General features: G+C 42.2%; 1 protein-coding gene across 5 annotated transcripts in view; it reads left to right on the forward strand.

Moving 5' to 3' along the window:
- The window catches only part of NTRK2 (neurotrophic receptor tyrosine kinase 2), a 324,578-nt gene that overhangs the window by 26,353 nt on the left and 280,125 nt on the right, over positions 1-18,100 (forward strand). For all 5 annotated transcript variants that reach the window (XM_004774102.2, XM_045086077.1, XM_045086078.1 and 2 more), the window contains exons 2-5: positions 764-838; positions 955-1,026; positions 6,279-6,347; positions 9,018-9,172. In XM_004774102.2, coding sequence (XP_004774159.1) covers positions 764-838; positions 955-1,026; positions 6,279-6,347; positions 9,018-9,172 — 371 coding nt within the window. The remainder of the gene's footprint in view (positions 1-763; positions 839-954; positions 1,027-6,278; positions 6,348-9,017; positions 9,173-18,100) is intronic.

The following is an 18,100-nucleotide window of genomic DNA, read 5'->3' on the forward strand; positions in this document are numbered from 1 at the left end:
GGGAAAATATTTATTGGTCTGGTTGAGGCCACATGAACATCCCTAGCCAGTCATCATGATCAAGGGGATGGAATCCTCTGTCCTGTCAGTCACCATTTTCCTTCTGTATCTGAGGGGCTGGTGGGTGGGGAAGAGGAGGGTTCCTACAGAGAGTACTCTAGGACCACATTGCCTTTGTGAATGTGGTTCCTGAAAGGGGATATTGGTAGGAGTGTGGACATGACAGGAGCAGGAAAAGGGGATCCTGGGACAGGAAAAGAGGGAGTGGAGGAGGGAGAGAAAGAGAGAATTGGTTTCAGTGTTTTAAGAGGTAGAAAGAAGGAGTGACCGCTTATCATGGCATGTGGAGAAAGATGTGATCTGTCTTGGGTGTGACGATGCCAGCATCCCTGTGGCCATCACCATAAGGAGGAACACTTTTGAGAGGTAGTGGATGCATTTCTAGGTTATTTTCCCCTCTCTACACAGGGGATACCTTGAAGAGGGAGGCAGACTGAATTTGTTAGTTCAAAGTGATAACAGGATCTAGGAAAAAAATGAAACTTGGTGAACCTGTCGTTGACCTTGAAACCGGCTCAGTCATGGTTTCTTCCCAGTCACATTCCATCCCCCCCTCCCTTTTCTGTATTTTAAGGAAACAGGTGGGGCTAGGGTGGGTAGGGAGGGCTCGCTGCCCTGGTGAGGCAGGATGGAAGCTACCCATTCTTCTCATGTACTGTCTGGCTTCTGAGTCACTGGTTTTCACTCTCTGCACTTTTTGCAGCTACATTGCCAATCAGAAAAGGTTGGAAATCATCAATGAAGATGATGTTGAAGCTTATGCAGGACTGAAAAATCTGTAAGTACTCAGGACTAGCGTACCTTATTTCAGAACTTTCTCTTAGGCTCTGTTATAGTCAAGCGGGCATTTACCAGCTCATTCTAATGTACATGCAATTTTATGTTTTTTCTTAGGACAATCGTAGATTCCGGATTAAAATTTGTGGCTCATAAAGCCTTTCTGAAAAACAGCAACTTACAGCACATGTAAGTAAAGGTTGATTCTTTTGCTTCCTGGGTCCCTAACTATTCAATATTTTCCCCCTCTCTTCCTTTTTTTCCAAGACTCAAACTCCATTTTTTTTCTTTCTTTCTTTCTTTTTTTTTAAAGTTAGCATACATGTGACAATAGCTGAGACATGTTAGCTTTGGTTTTTGAATAGCTTTCAGAGGGGTACTTAGAACAGACTGTGTATTCCCTTTCATGGATTTCTGGGCCATTTCCATCTTGGATGGAGCAACAGGCCAACAGCAGAGTCTGATGTGAAAACTATGTCCTGGTACACGGTCCTTGATTCTTTTCCTTGGAACCATGACATGTTCCCTGGAAGACATCAAACTAGTGGAATTAAAAGAAACTGACTTAGCCATGGCCTTTTTAGGGAACTAAAAATTACCAAAGTGTCCCCCTGTCCCCGTAGATTCGCTTTTCAAAGTTCATTTTCTCACATGAGAAATCATCTGTCATGATTGATAAAAGTGGAGAAAAATCAATCATGGGACCTGCCCGAGGTTCAGATGATTATAAGATAGCAAGTGTTGGCCCCCAAGTCACACTGGTGCTTTGTCAACTAAAGTCAGTTGGAAATACGGATTGTGGGATTTCTCGGTGTGTTTGCTGCTACATCCTGTCAGGTGATGGCCTGTCGTCCAAGAGGTTTCTTCATTCCTGAGAGGTTTCTTCCTGAGAGGTTTCTTCATTCAACAGCAGCTCGCCTGGCCCTCAGCTCCGACTGGTGTTCCCCAAGCCCCAGTGTGGACATGTTGCCTGCAGTCGTTGGCCTTTGGGTGCCTTGCAGATTCTCCGTAATGATGCTTTTCTGTCTCCTCCTCTGCAGTTTACCTGTAGGACTCTCTCCCACGTTATCTCACTTGAATTTTCCGACAGTTGGCAGGAAAAGACTTTTTTGGTTCCCATTTCATGGACATAAAACCGGACTGAGGAAGTTCAAGGATTTGCTTGGGTCCCCACATGGAAAGTGACAGAGTTATGATTCCAGGGCCCAGCCCTGGCCGAGCTCTTCACAGGAAATAAAATCTATACCATCCGTGTAATTAGATAACCGGCCTTTCTTATAATATTTATCCTTTTTCTTTTCTTGGGGAGAAAAGCTCCCCAGATGATTTCTGTGCCAGTCATAAAAGAAATCACTGTCTTGGAGCAAGTCGCTTGTACACTGTATGTAGATTTGTTGATTTTATGAAAAACCTGAACTTCCTAAAGCTAGTTTCATGACTTTGTATTTTATTTAGGTGGCACTAATGATGAAATCTGTTTAAAAATGACGTCTGTAGAATAAGGATACAAAACATTCAGCAAAATTGTGATAAAACCCCACAGAGCTTGATTCATGCATTTCATTTAAATGCTTTTCTGGCCTCATCTCTGTGGTTGCTTTGCCTGCACAGATTTGATGTCTGTGTGGGTCTTGAGGGCACGAACAAGACAGAAGTCAGAGAGAAAAAAAAAAAAAAAGTCAAAATGCTGTAAAGCCATCGCTTAAATGTAATTAATGACCTCGGTGGTTAAGTTCTGGTATTTTCATTACGGCTAACATTCCACTTGAATTACTCTCCCGACCCCATTTTATGGGCTGTTTTACCCCATCACTTCCCCTAACGACGTGATATGTACAGTGGGCTATGGTTAATTGTCGTTTTAGTAATAAATGTATTTATTTATAAGGGGACTTATTCATAAGAGGGCTTACTCTACCTCTTCATGCTTCCCCTTGCTCCCTGTTGCATGCCATTTATAGGAACACCAGAGCCGCTCGTGTATTTTTTCAGGGTGATATAGGGAAGAATAATTTTAATGGCATTCTGTATTCTGTCAACCACTTCTATAAAACCAACTAGCTATCCCTGTCTCCCAAAGAGGTGTCATTTGAGAGTGGAAAACCGAAGAGATGGACATATCTTAGATGGTTTCTTTAAAAGGCAGTGGCCGGGAAGCCAGGCCATTGGTCAAGCAACAAAAACTCTATTGACATAGAGGCATGATCAAATATTAAGACAGAATGAAGTTAGACAATATTCAGACAGTCAGTAATGCCCGTAAACTTCATATACAGTGTTCATGGATGACAGAGGCTCCTCATCACCGGAATTTAATTAAATTAAGCAGTTGGCTTTGAGAATGGCAGGGATGGAGGAGGCTGCAAATCAAGTGTTTGCTTTTGCAGACCTGAGTCCCGACCTCCGCTAAGGACTGAGGACTTGGGCACTGGCTTGTTTTTCTGAGTTTCTGCAGTCCTCTTGGGTATCAACACTGCGGAGACCAGGGTGTGGAAGAAGAAATGTGCATTAGAAACTGTTTCTCTTTCCTTTTTGGGGGGCTGGGGGGTGGGTATCCTGATATCCAGATTATCTCTGATTATATATCTCTGATATCCTGATTATAGCTCCCCAACGATATAACAGTGTCTGCATAGCGGTATTTCACTTTGGGTTTTAGGGAGATTCGGATCGGATCCTGTCTCACCACCACTCCCTCTGCCCTGGGCATATTCCGCATCGTGTGGGGACTGTCCGCCGCCCGTGTGACTGGTCACTGAGTTTATTTCTTGATGCCTTCAATTCCTCCCCGGTGTCTGAGAACCCAGGGGTTGTGAGAAAAGCCAGTGTTTGTATTTTCCAGGGACTTTGCCGAAGTGCTAATTAGTTCCTTTGCAAAGTTCTGTCATCAAACAGTAAGAGGATTGTTGGTTTTTCCTCCTCCCCTCCTCCTCTTTTTTGGCTTTTGTCCCCGATAATAAGTATGGTTCATAAAACTCATCTTGTTCTTTGGCATGTGACCCCACTCTGGGCCATGCGGCTGGCAGCCCGAGAGGGCCAGCTGCTGCCGGTGCTGACGGGCGGCTTTGTCGCTGACTGAGACCTTGACCGGAGGGTCCTCCTTGTTTGCCTGCTCTCTCCTGGTTCTTCTTGGGAGGAAGAGTCCTGGTTTTGTTTGTGTTTCCTTCAGAGGGTGGCAGTTTCTGAAGATACCTGGAGAACACAGGCAGAATGACTTTTCAATGTGTGATACTCCAGTGAAACTCATTCTTTAAAAAATATTTTATTTATGTATTTGACAGAGATCACAAGTAGGCAGAGAAGCAGGCAGAGAGAGAGAGAGGAAAGCAGGCTCCCCGCTGAGCAGGACCCTGAGATCATGTCCTAAGCTGAAGGCAGAGGCTTAACCCACCGAGCCACCCAGATGCCCCTGAAACTCATTCTTAAGTCACGTTCCAAAAGAAAAAAGATGTATGTGGGCACATTTTACAACTTCCCAGTGGATTATTTTTTCATGTGGGTGAGCACTTTATGCTCGGTGTAAAGACAGCAGAAGTAAGCATCAAAGGAAGAGGAACCACTTGTGTAGGTAGGGGTTTGGGTGAGTGGGACTCTCCAAAGAAGGAGGCAGGGTGAGGACACACGCAGTCTCGAACTGGGGGACCCTGGAACAGCAGTTTCTGTATGCATCATGTGACCAGCCTCTGCTTCTACATTAGCTCCTGGGTTCAAACCCCTCCCCGAGGGTGACTGGTCAGACATAGTGGGATGTCTGAGCAACCCAAGAGTTTGCTGGGCTGACACAGAAGACTAGCCTCAGGGAAGGGGCAGGGACCCTCTGGCTCTTTCCTCTCCGCCCAGCACTTCGCTTCCTGAACAGGAAACAGATCCCGAAAGGCTCAGTACAATTTGTTGAGGGCTTGGCGGTTTCTGTCCAAGTTGATGTTTGTTTTACATTCCTGCTAGTTATTAAACACATGTTTAGAGACCCAAGCATTGGACACTTTTTGAATAAATTCAACCAGTAAACACATTCACGGAACAAGTTAGCTGCCGGAATTAGGGCTCTGAATTTTCCAACTCAGGGCCTTACAGCCCGGATCATCAGAAATGGAAACTCCTGCCCATTGAACAAAACTAGGTATTCAGAATACGTCAGTAGATTCATTGGTTTTTTTTCAATCACAAATATGACTTGCTTTCTTTGACTTTTCACCATCTGCTTGGTCCAGATTTTTTTTAAAAAGATTTTACTCATTTATTTAGTAGGCAGAGAGGCAGGCAGAGAGAGAGGAGGAAGCAGGCTCCCCACTGACAGAGAGCCCGATGCGGAGCTTGATCCCAGGACTCTGAGATCATGACCTGAGTCAAAGGCAGAGGCTTAACCCACTGAGCCACCCAGGTGCCCCCAGATTATTATTTTTTTAAGATTTTATTTATTTACTTGACAGAACCAGTGAGCATTTGCATGGGGAGGGGCAGGGAGATGGAGGAGCAGATTCCCCTTGGAGCAGAGAGGCTGATGCGGGACTCAATCCCAGGACCCTGAGATCACCCCCTGAACCAAAGGCAGATACTTAACTGGTTAAGCCACCCAGGTGCCCCAAAGCCACTGGTGGGTCTAGATCGTAAGATGATATGTTGCTATAATAGTTTCAGATGAAATCTGACGTATTCCTTGTTTTTTGATATTTTGTTGTTCTTGCCCTCATCACGTGACCTTCGGTTATTTAGAAGTCACATCCAGACAATGCCTACCCGAGTTATCAATCAGTGGGTGTGTTCTTTCCTATAAGGATGCATTAAGTTCAGTTTATATTCAGAGTTTTATGTGTCATGTAATTTCAAAATACTCATAATGCTGTTTAGTTTTTTTTCCTAAAGATTTTATTTATTTGACAGAGAGAGATCACAAGTAGGCAGAGAGACAGGCAGAGAGAGAGAGAGGAGGAAGCAGGCTCCCTGTTGAGCAGAGAGCCAGATGCGGGACTTGATCCCAGGACTCTGAGATCATGACCTGAGCCGAAGGCAGAGGCTTTAACCCGCTGAGCCACCCAGGCGCTATTTAGTTTTAAGCCATCTTTTCCCCTAGTGAGTTTTATGATTTTAAATTAGATTAAATTAATTCTTTCTGTTAAATGTTCAGAGTTCAGAGATCTAGGAGGTATATAATTTGGCTCTGAATCAACATAAGAAAAATAAACCTTTGGTTAAGAAAGAGATGAAAAATAGACTTTTTGGAAATTATGCTCACCTCTCCCCCTACCCTCTGGACAAGAATTTTAGCAGAGGCACGAAAAACTAAGTTGTTACTCCAGATGCAAGAAAGAGATGATGGTCGAAGGAAGGCATGAACCATGATCAAATAAAACCATATTTTGAAAAAATATCTCTATTCGCATACACTCTTCTTGAGATGTCACATTTTTAAATTCACATTTAATGTTTTTGGTTTCTTTCAGCAACTTTACTCGAAACAAACTGACGAGCTTGTCTAGGAAACATTTTCGTCACCTTGACTTGTCTGAGCTGTAAGTAATGATCCTTGTGTGGCATTCGGGGAAACAGTTTCAGAGGAAAGAGTCATTAAGTATTTATTTTTTTTTAATGAGTGATGTGCAGATCTATTTTTATATCAAAACTCTTAAAAAATGACTTCTTGGTTATTTTCCACTTGTTTTTTTATCCCCTCATATAAACCTGATTCAGTAACCAAAACCCAGAAATCTCAACAGTGAGGTGTCATTTAGGATGAGTTTAAATGTAGTTTTTACATAAAGATTTGTTTTCTAAAGGAGTGAAAGTGGAAAAAGATGGGGGGGGGTGCTTTGCGTTACAAGGGTGACATGTCTCATAGCGTTGGTGATGTCCAGGCAATCATGGAAGGCAGAGCCAGTCAAAGAGGAAATACCCATGGGCAGAACTCCCTGGTGCCTGCTGGTGCTTGATGGATGTTGGAGGAGAGGTCATCTCTCTCCCTCCCTGCCCGTCCTTGTGAGATTTTCTTCTGGGTCTGCCCCTGCACTCAGGATTTATCCTTATGCTCTAATGTGCTTTGCTGCAAAATGATAGGAAAAAAGATTGCCATGTGTTAGTGACTGATAGCCAGCGTTTCTGGGTGTGCTCAATTCTTGCGCTGGCCCCACGAAGCAAATAGAAACTGTAGATATTCCTATAGTAAGTTGCCCAAAGAACCCCAAAGCGGAAGCTTTGCATGTCAGCAGAGGCCCAGACGGGCAAGGTCTTTGAATACCAGGATGTAGCTCACTGTATATATTGCCTGGGTTGGAGGGTCCACACCTGCTCGCAAGGCACATGTGCAGATGAGAAGATGCCATTAGTGGAGAGATGAGTCAGTAGGTGGTAATGAGAGTTGCCTGGTGCCAGGTATGGGCGATGGGCAGTCATTTCGGACTACACTGAATTCCCTGGTCTTGAAGTGGTAGCTTTCTAACCCGCAGTGGACAGGTAAGATTTGAGGAAATATGAAACAGAATGAGAGGCGCCCTGTGTGACCCTTTTGAGCATCGCTGTGGAACGTGACCTTGATGGGTCAGAATTCAGAGTTCTGACTCCAGATCAAAGGCTTCCGTTTTCTCCCAGCAGCAGATTTAATCAAGTCACTCCACACACGTTCAGTGTGGGCCGGGTTGCGAATCAGACTCACGCATCAGGCTGTGGGGACGTACCGAGAACACTGCCTGTGTTCCAGGACTCTGTGGTCTAGTGGAGAGCTAGGAGCGTGTCAGGTGTCAGGTGCCGTGGTAGTCACTGGAAGACGGGTTTGCCCGTGACCTTCAGAAAGGAGCCAGCTGTCTGCCAGCGTGGTGTGCTCCTGCGGACATGGCTATGGCCACAGCCGAAGACCCCTCGCTCCTTTATCCCTTCTGTGGGTTCGGTCATGCCTTCGTTTTTGGGAGATTCTTTAGTTTTTCATGTACTTAGAAGGCCAGGAAACCCCATATACTAGTTGGAGTCGAGGCCCTGTGGATCTCTTCTGCCTTCGATTCTGTATCTGCTGGAAGGATACTGAGAGGCGATCAAGCAGACACACATTAAACGAGGCTGCCATGACCACATTTTCCCCAAAGAGACTCCTGGAAGAGTCTCGGGGGATCCCTGAGATTCTTCGAACCCAACCAGAAAAACCACAGGAGTAAATGATGCTGCAAAGCCCAGGTCCTGTCCTCAAGGAAATCTTAAGTATTGTGGTTAATGCCAGGCAGAGCCTATGTAACGATTGTAAATGGCCTCATTTAAAGGCTCATTACCATAAATGGAATTCATCTTAAATAGGCCACTGAGTATTATAAATAAGCATTTAAAGATTTTTTTTCTTGTGGTTTTTATTTTCCTCTTGACTACTTCCTCCGTTACCAGGCACAGGCCACGGGAGCCCAGGCAGCTTGGCGGATGGGTGGCTTGCTCTTCGCAGACCCTCCCGCAGTGGGCTGAGTGGCTCCATCTGGAGCTCACTTGCCCTTGCTCGCAGAAACCCTGAACTTGGGGTGTGTTTGTGTGTGTGTGTGTGTGTGTGTGTAGGAGGTCTCAGAGTTCCCCTCCAGGCTCTCTCATTCACATTTACTCCAACTTTCTTGCATCCGCCCCACTGAACGGTGGTCGCCCCATGCAGAAAGCTGGAAGTGCCGCCTTACTGGCCCTCACGTCTCAGCCTTAACTTTGTATTTATAGGCTTATTGTAAAGTCAGATGAAATCACTCTGCTCTCCACTGTGGTTTGAGCTTATTAAATGAACACACTGGAATCTCTAGCCTGGTCAGGAATAAGTATGTTAGCGTTCCTCACAACTTAACGATTGGCATCCTCACTAAAGATCTTAATTGCTGTATAATGGCCGTGGCAAATTGGTTACGGCATCTGATTTTCCCCCATTCTATGAGACATATCCTCTTCTAGCCTCTATTATAGTTCTGCCTGTTCCTGTCTTGTTTCCCTATGATTCTGAAAGGTCTTGCATCACTTTGCCTCCTTTGGAGCCCACGGTGGTGTTTGCACCTATCAGAAGATCAGTAAGTATTAGATAAAGGAATGAATAAGGATTGTGAAACCGTAAAGGTGGGTATGACTCCCGAAGATTGCTGGCCAGAAAGAACTCATAAGGTCGCAGCACTTTGTAATCGCTAGCGTTGTGAACACTGACAAAGAGAAGCCTGATCAGGTGTCATTTTTGTTCTATGTAGGATCTTGGTGGGCAATCCATTTACATGCTCCTGTGACATTATGTGGATCAAGACTCTTCAGGAGACTAAATCCAGCCCAGAAACTCAGGATTTGTACTGCCTAAATGAAAGCAGCAAGAATATTCCCCTGGCAAACCTGCAGATACCCAATTGTGGTAATTTACTTTCAAATCGATGAATTCTACTTGCTATTAATTGTTCTAATTGCCTTGGTGTGGTAAAGAGTCTGGGAGGATTATCACTACCCAGATTTTATATAGCATGCTGTTGAGGTCTCTGGTGAGCTGGGCAACATTTGTGTGCAGTGTGGGGAAATCAGCTGGGAGCAACTTTGCTGACTGTTTTTCGCAAGTAGAATATTAATTCTGAATGGATGGCTTTGACGCGCATGGAGAAGTATGCTGTTCATTCCACTGTTTCTTTCTTCATTTGTCTGGTCATGGCATCCATCGATCCATTTGTCCGTCCATCCGAAAACTATGTGTGAAGAGTGTGATACTTCCTTGGCCACGTGTTTACATGGCTGGCACCCAGAAAATGGAGAGGGAAGGATCTTGTGGTGGTAGAGTGTCCTCTCCGTACCCAGGAAACGCAGTTCAAGTCAGCACAGCCCCTTCAACTTGCCCTGCTGCCACTTGGCTGTGTCTCCTGATGGGGCACCAGGAATATGCCCTCACACACGCTTTTCCAGGTTTGGGTTTCAAGCCTCGCCTCAGTCTTGCCCTCGCTTCTCTCCTCAGCCTCTGCCCCTCCAGAATCGGAGAGGACACCCTCTGACAAACGTTCAATTCTTCGTATTGTTTGAGATCCGTTTTTCTTGAAGGAAGATAGGGCAGCTGTTCATTTTTAAGGAGAATGTCATGAAAGGAAAGATAAGTATTTGTTTTTTACCCTGAAGGGGCTTACGAGAGAGCAGTTACTCTTCCCACAGATTTCTCTCTCCTCGAGCCCTGTGGCTTCCTAACAGGGGAATCAGGCTTTGTTCTCTTGCCAACTTCCCTCAGCTCTCTTTGCTATACAACACTTAAAAAAAAAAAAAACCCAACTTTTAATATATATCTTTTCCTGATTGATAAGAGGGCGACTGTGCTCTGTTCTGGTATAAATTTGCACCGCTGAGAGAAATCGCCTAGAGGGACAAGAAATTCAGCGTAGAGTCACCTGGCTTCTTGGCCAGCTTCCCAAGTTCATGGCTGTGGTGACCACATTGGTTCGGCCATGACTGAAAGGAAGGAAGAGAGAGCAAGGAGCTCCTGCTTTGATTCCTCAAACGGCCCCGTAATAGACATCTGCATTGCCCTTGCCTGAAACCACTTCTTTTCTTAAACTTTAATTTTTGGCTGTGTTGTCTTGACAGTTTCCAGTGATGCGACCCACCTGATGTGTTGTTGTGAGACTGTAGTGACTGGAGAGGGCGAGAGTGGGAGAAAACTGGTCCTCATTTTTCCAGATGAATTTGTCAGTTTTTAGTAATTTTATGCTTGCTGCAAATTAATCAATGAATTGTGTGTGTGAGGGACTTTGGGAATTCACTGTCCTGACTCCGAGGGAATGGGCTTGATTGCTCGGTTGGGATGATTACGTTCATGGTAACATTCACACCTGATTTCAGTGTCAGTGATGCTTTTCAAAAAGCAACACTGTAAAAAAGGCGAATGGATAGACTTATTTCTCTACAGATTTTGTACTCAGTCAGACTGTTTTGTTGTTTGTTTATTGATTTTTTTTTCTTTCCAAGTGTTTTTTACTTATTTGTGATTGCAAAAGTATTGTTGATACATTTTGTGGTTAAAAAGAACCTGTATTACACATAAAGCTTGTGTTCTTTTGTTTGTGATCATTTCAGGTTAGTGGTTATGGATCTATAATGTTCTATTTAATCAATGCATGGGATTCATGATAGAATCTATCTAATTACATTAAAATTTCCACATTGATGGCATTTAGCTTATTTCCCATCTTTTGTCACTCCAGAAATGTTAGAATGAGTGTCTTTGCATGTGCTCTTTATACCTGTGTACAGATGAAAAGGTTTTCCCACAGTACAGAGCAGGAAGCAGAAGTTTTGGCTTAGGTTTGTACATTAAAAAATAGTTGTACTAATTTAGAGCCACTCCAGCAAAGCATACCTTGATATTAAGAAACTTCTTATCTGTTTGTTTTTCTAAAAAATGGTAGGTCATCGCTTTTTGGTTTGCATTTTCCTGATGACTGTTGGGTATCTTCTGTGTTTGGGGAACATTATGTTTATTCTTTGGTGGTTTGCCTATTTATAAGCTTTGTCTATTTTTCTATAGTGTTTTCCTTTTCCACTTTTAGTGTGTTTTGTTTTTTTTCTTAACTTGTTTGAAGGTTATTAATCATGTTTCTGTGTTTTTGGAAATATAGGATACTCAAATATTCACCACTCATATTAAAACATATTTTCTTTTAAGTATCTAGAGATGGCTCCCAGCAAGAGAAGAAGGGAGAGTTTTATTTCCTTTTACTTTCTCTTCCCATCCCTCAGATTGTTGTCAGCTAAGATTTTATTTGTAGGTTGTTACTTGACTATTTTGAAGATTTACTATTTCTTTGTATGTATCATTAACCTTTGTATCCTACTGCCATTTGGAGTGGCTTTTCTTTTTGCTGGTGTGTATCCTCTAATATTTCTCTCAGAGAAGCTAAGAAGCATAAAATCTTCACGTTCTCACCTGGTGGAAAATCAGATTGTGTTTGTTCTTTTCAGTGGAATTGGCCGAGTATGAAACCCTAGACTCGAAAGAATTCCTTTTAGACCTTTACAGATACTGTATCATGTTCTTGTATTCAGTGTTGCTGATGAGAGGTTGAGGCCAGTCTTATGCTTGCTCCTTGACAGGGAACCTCTGCTTTTCTTTTCCTTCTAGAAGCTTTAAAAAGTTTCTCCTTTTTCAAGTTATTCTAAAATTTTTACCACAACATACTTAAGGGTGTGTGTGTGTGTGTGTGTTTAAAAATTTATTGTTTGACATGCAGCCTACTCTTTCAGGGTTTTTGTCCTAGTTCTGGAAGAGTTTTCTAATTTATGTAGATGGTTGTTTACACTTACAGGTCCACCCACCGTACCCCTCAGCCTCAGTAGCTCTTTCCATCTGCTTGTCTTTTTGTGCTGTGTTACGGGGAAATGGCTTGACTCACTCCTTTGGCCTTCACCCGTTTTTGCAGATACAGAATTTTTCTCAGTTTCTAATTTCTGCAATCTCTACTGACTTTTTTTTTGTGTGTGTGTGTTTTGCTGTTGTTGTTTTTGTTTTTGTTTTTTTGTAACTGAAACACCTTTTCCCATGCTGGAGTTCATCTTATCTCTAGGGTGTCACCAGCACCTAGCACTACTGATTTTTTTCTAGTAAGTTTCCCGTACTTGTTGCTTCTTGTTGGATGTTGTGTCCACAATGAGTGGGTAGGGACAGTTTAGGGACACACTATTGTGTGTGTCCTGAACCAGTGGCCCTGTGGCTCAGCCAAGGCACTCTGTCTTGCTGTCTGCCCCATCATTCTTGGGTCAGCCTAGAGCCTCCCTATTTTGTGTAGGGAATACTTATGTGCCCCTTTGGGGCTGGGCTCATTTTCTTTCATCACACTGTCTTGCTTTCTCTTGTTCAGGGGTTTCTCACGGTGTCTTATCCACTAGCAGCATGCCTTCTCATTTTCCAACATGGTTCTGGAGTTTCCAAAAATTTTCTAGAGATTAGAGATCAGAAGGAGACACTTCAGTTTGGAGCTTAGTCTTATATTACTTTTCTTCATCATGTTTTCCCAGTTTGGGCTCTTTAAAGAGAAGTTAGACAAATTGAGCAGTAGATTTATACAAGGTGGTTGGATTTAAATTTTTTCTGAAAGTCCATACTAAAGAAATCAGATAATATGTCACTGTCTTCAACTTAGATGTCTTGTTTAGAGCGTGGATTTGTGGTTGGTTGGCTTTTCTTTTAAGTCTTGCCCTTTGCAGACTTAAAATATATCTGTTGTGTTTAATTACATCACGGATTCATGGAACTCATCTTCATTTTTTCTTCTTCTTTTTTTTTTTTTGGATGCAACTTGTTAGCTAAGTGTAAGGGTCACTCAGAGTATTGTATGGTCTTGTGTGTTTGTTTCAGCATCGTAAACCAAAGATTTGCAATAACTATGGTTACTCCCTTAATTTGCAACTGGTAACATCTTAATTTCAATAAGAAAGAGCTACTGAGACTTCATTCATTTATTAGATGGGTTTTCTTTAAAAACTTCTCCTTTTAGTATTTCACCATGTAAGTATTATATGAACAAACTCTTTACATTTTATAAACAAAAATACATCCTCCATGGTATCAACGTATCCCTTGGATGTAATAGGCTTTGATTAGTGTTTGCTGAATTCACCAATTAATAAGTGCATGAACCACGGATGTTGTAGTAATGATTGCATTGGACCAGATTTTTATATAGTGGTGCAGATATTTCAGTTACAATAACTTAAAGATTTATATTATTCTAGCTAAATTATAATTTACATAAATTATAATTATTCCATATATTAACATTTTGTCATTCCCTCTGAAATTTCTGTCATCATCCCATTTTGAAAGAGTCTCACGTTCCTCCTACCCTTAGTGATCAAGGGAACATGATAGGTGGGGCTGGGAAGTTTAATGGCCATGTTACCATTAGCAGCATGGTCAGAATGTCTCACAGTATTTTTCTAGCAGCCCCTCCTGGCGTGAATTACTGTAAATTTATTCATGCTGGGAAACATGTTGTGGTCTGTTTCTCCACAAGGTCCTTTTTAACTTTAGAAAAACTGTATTAATTGCAAGGCAACAAAACACATTCTTCTAAAATTTCCACAGTAATTTGAAGAAAGAGTCGCTAGGCACACTGGTTCTGAAGACAGAGATCAAATCACCCAAGTTCTAAAGAAAGGTTCTTTCACCAAGTTTGTTGTGCTGATCTAATACAAGAACGCGTCTGCCACTTTGATTGATCTTCAGCATTTACTTTTGCAATCATTTCCCCTCACTAAATGAGATTATTAAAGAACAGGATATTTTATACTTGAAACTTTTTTTTATCCTATAATTAGGATTTAGATCTCCAGAAGAGAGTTTCTTCAGGAGGTGTTAATAGTGGCTGAGATATTCTGTTATAAGTAGACGGCAAATGCATGTAAGAAAGGCATATTCCTCTGGGTCATTATCAAAACAATCCCTCAACCCATTTTACTAGTAACTGGTTACCGTAGAACATGCTAGTCCCACAGTGAATATAAGGTGGTAATTCACCTGATGCTTGGACTGTACGGCTACTATGGAAAACTCCCTTAATGGTCCCACGAGTTGAAATCAGTCCTGCCTTTGGTTTCCTTGTTATTTATAACAACAATTCCAATTTTCCACTTCCCCAACCCTAAGACTTTCAGTGTAGAGGTTCCTTAAGACCCGTCAACAAAATATTTATGATGGGAGAGGTCAGTTCACAGGTGCCTGGGAAAAGAAGGCTGGTTCCTTGAGGTAAATTGGTTTTCCTGATTTCTTTTTAAGATTTGCTTTTGGTTGTTACACTGTGGTTTGTAGTACCTGTCTACTTAGCATGTTTGTACATAGTCCTTCTTTGTTTCAAACCAGGAAACCAGACTGATTGCAATTCTGCTTTGGTAGAGCTTATGGAAGATTTGGGGGAAATGCTATGTTGGTACTCTGGAAGTTAGATTGGTATAACATATTGATTTCTTACCACCTTAGCTGGATTGACTTGTTGTTTCTTCTCTGAAAAACAAAAACAAAACACAAAAAACAAAAAAACAAAACAAAACAAAAAACCCCCAAACAAACAAAAAAAAACCAAACCAAAAAAACATGTACGAAGTCTAGTTTGCCAGGTTGCTTTGCTTTTACTAGGGATCAGGTTCTGTTTCCTAAAACACAGCAAGCCACACAGTGGACCATTGTTTTCCTTTGTCTTTTTAGAATGACAAATAAAGCTGTTTTTTCCCAACCTGTCAGCCGCTGACACAGTTTTTGTGTTTAGAAGTTTCCTGGTTGCTTTCACTGTAATGACATGGTTCACACAAGTATAGAAGCACAATTTCCAATTTGGGCTTGGAAAGTCACTTTGCTAATTTTCTGTCATTTTTGTAACTGGGTGTAAAGCAGCTACTTCTAAATAGGTCAGGCTCGTTCTGGCTTCTTTCCTGGTAGTGAAATATATATGTTTTAAGAGACAGAGAAATTGGAAGATATGCCAAAAGGAGAGAACATGAGAGGAGAGGAGAGAGTAGACAAAAATCATAATTTATTTGAATATTTTACATACAGAATGATGACCAAACACAAAATGAACAGAGCTTAAACAAGATTGTTTAAAACAAGATGAGAAAGAACATAGTTCCTACTTAGAAGTGGAAAATAAAACCCAGTCCTGACCCCTTTCACTCACTGCAAAGCTGAGTTAATAACTCAAAATGATTAGAGGTTAGTTTTCCTCAATGATTAGAAAGTGAGACCCTGCCTACTTTTGTTTGTGGGGATAGATTGACTGAATTTATTTTTACCTAAATATTGTGCTAATAATGAGCATTTCTTGTCCCTTTGGAATGGTGATAAAGGAAAGGGGAGAACCTGCATATTTTAAATTAGTGATCCTTAGACATAAGTCAGCTGTCCGGAAGTGTGTGCTCATGGAAGGGAACAGAGGCAGGGCGGAGCCCAGTAAAGGTGGCAGCCAATACATGTGTTGTTGGTGGCCGTGGACAGAAAGAGGAGGGTCAAGCCCAGTTCCCGCTTGTTAGCTGTTTAGTTGTGGTACTTGATAAACCTTAACTTTGTCTGGAAATACTAATGACACCTACTTGCAAGAGTCTTTAGGAGGCCAAATAACCCAATATCTAGAATATTGCAGATGAGGCCTAGCGCATATTAAGTACTCAATAAACATGAGTTATTAATGTTATTCATACCATTGATATGAATATGTAGCCTTAAATATATTTTACATCTAGATTTAAATACGTGTGTCTCTTTTAGTTCGTCAGGTTACTTCAAATAAAAATAACAAAACCACAACAAGATACCACAGAGAAAGGGTATACTCAAAACAGCTGGGGGAATATAAGATCCATGGAAGTGAACCGATTCATTTGGAGCAGGACTTCTGGAAGCTTTTTCATATGTAATGTGCATAGTAAACATCCAGAGTTATGGAAGTTACTATAGGCTCTTAATTTTTTGAATCTTACATTCTCACCTCCCACCCCCACTCCCTCAACACAGAGTGTGTCAAAGAGTCTGAGTTCCACAGAACACACTTTGGGGCAAGTTCCGTGGATGAGCTGATTGCTCGGGCCCCTGCTGAGTTTAAGAATAATGGTCATAGACCCCAAAACCTAGTGAGCAATTGTCCACCCCAACACCCATCGTCTAAACCCTTGCCACTCAAAGTGTGGTCTGTGGAACAGGGAGTTTGCTCCATGGGTTGGGCTGCAATGCAGACCTACTGGAAAGAAGCAGTGTTTCTAATCAGATCTGCTGGTGAGTCACACGCACATTACAGTTTGGGAAGCCCTGGTCTAAAGGAAGTCAGCCTTTTCTCCACGTGGCTGGTGACTTCCTGCTGAGGTCCGTAGGCTGGTGCATCCTTTCTGAACACATCCGGGTCAAGACACATTGACACAGAGGTGTCTGTGTGGACTCTCGGTGGCTGGTCAACTCTGCTGTCCAGGGAGGTTTCTCAGAGTGCAGAGGAAGACCTCTCGGAGGCTTAAATAAGGATCCCATGACAGTAGGGCTGGAAGCTCTTGGAAGCACTGCTGAGCTTTGCTCTGTACTTGTGCCGATTTCAAATCTTATTAAGCCAGGAAGTAGTGCCTGGCAAATGGTTTATCCTGCCTTGGCTGTTCATGCCACCCAATTCATTTTTATTGTGCTAATTAAACCTCAAGTGATATTTCAAGTACAGATTGTTTTTTCCATTATTGAATCTCTGGCCAGCATATTAATGCTTTAGAATTAACGTGAGTCAGATGCTTACTCATTTGTGGAAGACTTTACATCTAGAAGATCTAGACTTGGCCAATTTTGCAGATTCTTTTGGAGACTGCTGTGACAGGGTGATACAATTCTCTATAAATAAAGGAGACTCATTCTTCCTTCACAAATAGACACGTAATTATTTTCTAAATGAACTAAATTCTTAGTTATAGATACATGTTAGTATTTATGCTAAAATGGATCTATGCCATCTGGGAAGGAAGTAGAGTGTAGTAGTGAGGACCTTGAGCTTTTGGTCCGAATCCCCGGTCTATAGGTACGTAGGGAATTTTGGGAGATGTATTAGACTTTTCCGGAACTCATATTCTTTGTTAATTAGATGAGGACAAACACTTAACTTCATGATGGTTGTAAGGGCTACATGAACCAGTCACTGAAAATACTAGAAAAAAAGGTTCTGGCTCAATGAAAGCCTAGTAAATGATAGTACTATTACTGTAACTAAACACACATTTTTTAGCATTGTTTATATAAATTTAGGCTTGATGGAAGAGACTGCACTAAATTTTCTTGGGGAAATAGAGATTATGGCATAGCATTCTCTCTTGAGAATCTCTCTTTTAAATTTTTTTTTTCTGCTAGAATTTCCAAACTATTATATGCATTTATAGGAAGTAGGAAATTCATCCCATAGTTTGTATTCAAGGTGCCAAGAGGGATATGTCCACGATCTGTTGGTGGAGGAGGTCATACCCTGAGGACAAGCACCAGGGAAGGCCCTGGCTCTGTGATCCCTCCACAATCAGCAGATAAATCTCTAAGCACAAGGAAATGGCAGAGGAGTCAACAGGATGCAAATGGTTGCAAGCTGGAAAGCAGACAGACGGATAGAAACTGAGCTGACGGTTGAGAATGCTGGTTACCAGGTTGGCAGAGGGCAAAGGCAAGAGGAAATTGCTTTGGGATGCAGGCTACCAGGCTCAGGAAGAAGCAGGCTTGCAGGCAGCACCCATCCCAAGAGAGTGGGTCAAGTCCCGGATGGAGCCGTTAGTCCCATTTTTACTCCATACAATCCAGGTGACTGCACCCCTCCCT

The sequence above is a fragment of the Mustela putorius genome, unplaced genomic scaffold, assembly GCF_011764305.1.
Source record: "Mustela putorius furo isolate JIRA1106 unplaced genomic scaffold, ASM1176430v1.1 tig00000876_pilon_pilon_pilon, whole genome shotgun sequence".
NCBI classification, from domain to species: domain Eukaryota; kingdom Metazoa; phylum Chordata; class Mammalia; order Carnivora; family Mustelidae; genus Mustela; species Mustela putorius.